We start from the raw sequence: 5,210 nt of genomic DNA, 5'->3' as shown, positions 1-5,210 counted from the left end.
GCAATAAGATTAGAGTCAAAACAAAACAATTTATGATGCCAAAGATGATTAAAAGGGCATCTACTGATCTAGCCCCGTTTATATTGTCTTCGCCCTCCAAACGGTTACACCGTAAAACATATTATCGTGTATAATTTATATGATTACTATATGGATTATTTTATGTTTCAACATTGTGCAGTCACTGTGTTATTTTCAATAAGCGTGTGTTGTCATACTCTTTCTTCTCGAGCACAGGCCTCTAGGCGCATAGGCCCCTCTAAATTGTATCCCCCATTAGTCCAAAATACTTGACATTTTCTGGCTTTTTCAACGATTTCGATATTTTGCATGCCAGGCACTTGTATCAACCCGAGACACAAATGTCCTCTGACATTGTTGTCTCGAGCATAATAATGTTACAGGGTGCAAATATTTGAAAAAGAATGTTTTATTATATTTATTACATAGGGCAACATAGCTTTTTAAAAACACCATTTTTGCCTGATTTGCCACTAAAAATATTTCATTATAAAAAAGAAATTTGAGACTAAATTGTCTTTATCAATTTTACAGAGAACGTGAACAAACACAGGGAGTGCTGTCACACTTAATTTTCTTAAATTGTTTTATCAATACCTGAAATATATCGCAATTAAAATTCAATTCAGTTCAATTCAATTTAAGAACCATTTCTCGCCAGTGCATTGTTACCACATAAAATTATATACGAAAAATGACGTAACAATGCACTGGCCAAAAAATTGTACCTGGCGAGAATTAGTTAAACTATTAATAATTACATCACAAATCTGAACACAGTTACGATTTCATTTTGATGACAAAGGCGATGTTACAAGATTACAAGATGATTCACTGTGTGTATCAGTGACTAGAGAAACATCATGTATCGTCACCCTTGCCTAGCGAAAATATCACAATACAGTTTTCATGGTTATAGTATGAATCTGTAACAAATCTATATACCTGGTAAGCAACAACTTTTTAACCCCCCCCCCCCCACTGGCAGCTGTTTCTTAACTGACCTGAGCATTCTGAACTGTGTCCAAAATTGATTTAACTGGTGTTCTATAACTCCAAAGGTTTCAAATGCGCCAAAGTATAGACGCACTCACGCGTAACTGTTTACATATTCTTGCCACTGGCCTACGTCGGTAAAAAAAACTTGTGTACCTGGTGTATGTCTTTATTTCAAGGGTATATATATCAACTTAACCAGACATTTATTAAATGGCTTTTTGATAGAAGTTCAGAGGCCTGTGCATTAAGGAGAGAGAGAGAGTCATTCACTTATTAGATACCATTAATGACATTTTTAACTCGTGTATTGAATACCATATTTAATAGTCAATATGTTGATTTGAAAATATAATTCTTTGGTTTAAATTTTGATTAACGAAAGCTCACAAAAATACATTCAAAACATCATCATGTAAATATACTCACTATTTAATATCATTTTTCAGAAACATCTGATTAGTTCAGCAAAAAAAAAAAAACCCAGAAAAAACAACAAGGACCTAAATATATTAGATGTGGATTTTCTGAAGTTTGAATATCTATCTGAAAAAACAAGGCTGTTAGAAAATCACACACGACTACTCTAATTCTTAAGATTTAAAGGTAAGTAATGATAATTAGCTAAGACAGTTGGAATTCTACTTGGGTTAATATACCTGTACCACTCCTCTTTATAAGGAATGGGCCTCAGTCCTTTTGTGGCCTCGCTCCATTGCTGGTGAAGAATTGAGTGCTACATGTCCATTAACCTTTGTCATTAATACATGTAACAGAATTTTTGAATAACCACATGTAACATATAAATATATAGACCATTACATTTTTCATGTTAAAAAACTCACCACAGATCGTGACATGTTATAGATGAACTTTTATCTTATAGACATCTAATAATAAACAGAGTTTGTTTACATGCAGTATGAATACTGATCGAGGCATTTAATACACATGGTAACAATGACATAAACACTGTCTATTTGTCTACATATACTATACAAGAATATTGACAGTCTACATGTAATATGAAAGGACAATTTGTTTATATATAAAATAACATATCATATAAACGCTCATAGTTTGCCAACATACAATAATTAAATACACGGAAACCTACATGTAATATAAATACAGTCAAACAATGTGTTTACATCCAATAGATACGGTCAGGTTGTTTACACGTGATACATGTTTTATATAAGATATGAAGATAGTGATCATTGTGGCCCTCTTGTTACATGTATATCTGTAATTTATCTGCAATGCTGACTGTATGTACAATATAAACACACAGTAATCCTATCTAAAATACACCGTATATATTCAGATGTAAACAGTTTCTTTACATGTATGTTCTTACACACACAGTATGTAATATATACTTGGTTCATTTGTTTACATATAATTTATGCAGTTAATTGATTTACATGTAATATTGTATTTTCTTCACTTTACCTCTGACACACTCGGCCACAAAGAGGTTGTCTCTGGTGTCCACACACAAACCCCATGGTTGAACAGGTTTCTGTAAACCACAGTTGTCAATGTAGCGGAGGAACTGTCCGTCCTGATCCAGGATGTGGATACACTGGTTGATTAGGTCTGCTGTCAGGATCCGACCCTGGCTGTCTGTTGTGATGCCGTATGGAAAGAATGACCCCTTGGTAGTAGAGGGAGGACCAGTGTAGGTAAACTGGAGTTTCCCGGCCTGATTGACCACCACTACTGCATGGGCTCCATAGTCTGACACACAGATATCTAGGTTCCTGTTTTCACTGATGTTTTTCATGCTACCAGATGAATAGAGAGGTTGTCCTTTGTCATCGTACTGAATACTTTGTTTCTCTGTGGAGCCAGAGTAACACACAACTTTTGTTTGTTTATTATCATCACTGTCCATGACAACCAGGAGGTCACCAGAGGAAGTACTACAGACACTGCGAGGTTTCCACCCCCATAGTCTGATCACTGTCTGTATCTGTGTATTCTTCACTATGTTCACAGTTCTATCAACGTAGTCAGTATAAACTAGATCCCCACTCCTTGTCACTGCTATGTCCTGTGGATCGTTCTCTGACTTGGTTTGGATGGACTCCACTAGTTTTCCCTGCAGGTTGAAGAGTTTCATCATGTTGTCACTACCACCATGCGTCCATACTTCTGTATCATTCAGACACGTCACACCGTATGGATATTTATGCCCTGTGTCTATAGCTGTGATGACCTGGGGTTCATCCATCAGTGACCAGTTTGGGGGAGAGGACTCGGCTCCCTGGGGCGGCATGCTGTAGTCTTGTTTCTCTGTTGTAAAAGATAATGCTGACAGAGAACCAAACTGTTCAATCAGCTGATCTGTGTGGATTTTCTGAGGCCTAAAGTTTGGTAAGGTCACTTTGAGTTTAGGAGGCAATCTTCTGAATTCAGCGTTTCTGGATTTGTACTCGGAGACAAGGCAGACATCTTTGGAGTTCAGTAACTTCTTCAGTTCAGCAATGGTCTGTGTGATTTCAGAAATGGTGCGTGTGATTTCATCTTCCTGTTTATTCAGAACCACCAGGTGTTTGGATTCCATTTCCTCCACGTTAGATTTCAGGTTTGTGATAATGGTGTCTATTTCTCTGTGCCAGACTTCTCCTTGTTTGTCAATTACTGTTGTCAATTTCTGGGAGTTTTTACTCAGATCAGCTTTCTGCACTGGGATGTTGGATGCAATCTCTTTGTATTTAGGATAAATGGATTTCTCTAATTCTTGCAAATCTTGAAGCAACTTTTCCGTTTTGCTTTCAAAAGTTATTAAAATATCAACTGGTTTATGTCCCAAATGTTCCCCAGAAATACATTGTACACAGATAGGAATGTCACATTGTTTACAATGGAGTTCACATTGTTTGGTGGGGTGTTTCTTACACTTGGGATAGTTCAGGGTGGTTAAGTATTGTTTAAGTGACACCACTTTATGGACTTTAGAGGAATCAGAGAAATGTTTCTCTACACAGTCTTTACACAGATGTATATGACAAACTTCACAGTACATGGGGGCCACAGAGTCCTGACACAGAGTGCAGTGTACAACATCCTGGGCACTGTCCCTGGGGTCCATTGTCAGCGGACTTTTTCTTTAAAATCTAGGAGGGCATTTATCTGAACAGAAGATAATAATATTAATATGAAACATGTAAATACATAAAATATGGAACGTGTACACATGCAAGTTGAAATTACACAGAAAGATTTACAAGTATATTAAAAATGCTTTGAAACAATTTTAGGCAGTACATAAATGTCATGTATTTTGAATATTTAATTGTATTATACATATGTACATTAAATGTACTAATATTTAGCATGTTATTTTATTTGAAGGTCATAGTGAATCATAAGGGTTTTTGTTAACTGTTTTTTTTTATCTTTAAATGTTTATATTCAGCAAAAAGACTATGCAAATTTCAAATTAATTTTAAGTCAGTTGAAGAACTTACTCAATTAAAATTCACTGGTAAACTAACAAACGTCACAATCCAACATGGCGGGATCTGGGTGTTTTATCTAAGTTCGGTCCCTTAGCTACCCGTTAAAGTTGCAACATTTTCTGCATGTCCACAATCTACATGTAGACAACATATTGTTGTCCTTTGTCAGCACAATTTACCAGCAATTTGTTCTCAGCTGTATTGAACTCTGGAATTAAGGTTGTAGAAAATAAGTGTCATAGGAATCATCATGTCAGATGGTCTTTGTCCATTAATCAGTATCATCTTTTCATAATGTATTACAGTAAAAAATATTACCTACTTGTGCAAAGGCTGCATGCCAGAATTTATTATTTTAGAACAACTTCCACCATGAAAAACTTCAAAAATCCAACATGGCGGGTCGCAGGTGTTTATTGTTCCCATGGTCCTCCTACCTGTACAGGATCACGTGATTTAGATTTAAATGTCAGGTACACAGGACAGAAAATCAGATATCTGAGTACTCTAGAATCTAGGTCACATGCACATTGGTAGGAGGTTTTAAAAGAAATAGCATTCTTTATTTGATGAAAATGTATGTAGATACATATACAATATTAAATCTTTTAGCTTAGCTATAGTTTTTGATTGAAATGAATTCATTGACAAGAAAAAGTTGGTGTGTGTGTGTGTGTGTGTGTGTGTGTGTGAATTTTGGCACTAAATTTTGAATTTTGAATT

The 5,210-nt window shown here is 35.7% G+C and overlaps 1 protein-coding gene across 3 annotated transcripts; it reads right to left on the bottom strand.

The window, feature by feature from the left end:
* Positions 1–1,018: 1,018 nt before the first annotated feature.
* LOC109617885 (E3 ubiquitin-protein ligase TRIM71-like) lies at positions 1,019–4,958 on the bottom strand. 3 transcript variants are annotated; one of them, XM_034471356.2, is made up of 3 exons: positions 4,810–4,958; positions 4,497–4,695; positions 1,019–4,158 (listed from the first exon to the last, which is right to left on the bottom strand). In XM_034471356.2, exon 3 carries the CDS (start codon positions 4,115–4,117, stop codon positions 2,441–2,443), a length of 1,677 nt encoding a protein of 558 aa, XP_034327247.2. In that variant the 5' UTR covers positions 4,118–4,158; positions 4,497–4,695; positions 4,810–4,958; the 3' UTR covers positions 1,019–2,440. The 3 variants fall into 3 exon arrangements, with proteins under 3 accessions (XP_034327247.2, XP_065935410.1, XP_065935409.1); XM_066079338.1 differs by having other exon boundaries at positions 1,019–4,142; XM_066079337.1 differs by having other exon boundaries at positions 4,806–4,952.
* Between the last annotated feature and the right edge of the window lie 252 nt (positions 4,959–5,210).

The sequence above is a fragment of the Magallana gigas genome, chromosome 3 (assembly GCF_963853765.1).
Source record: "Magallana gigas chromosome 3, xbMagGiga1.1, whole genome shotgun sequence".
NCBI lineage: Eukaryota > Metazoa > Mollusca > Bivalvia > Ostreida > Ostreidae > Magallana > Magallana gigas.
The sequence above is the reverse complement of the archived record's forward strand: the minus strand, read 5'-3'. Positions and strand labels throughout refer to the sequence as shown.

Bases quoted from the DNA above. Each gene is read 5' to 3' on its own strand.
- LOC109617885 (XM_034471356.2), bottom strand. From the start codon at position 4,117: ATGGACCCCAGGGACAGTGCCCAGGATGTTGTACACTGCACTCTGTGT.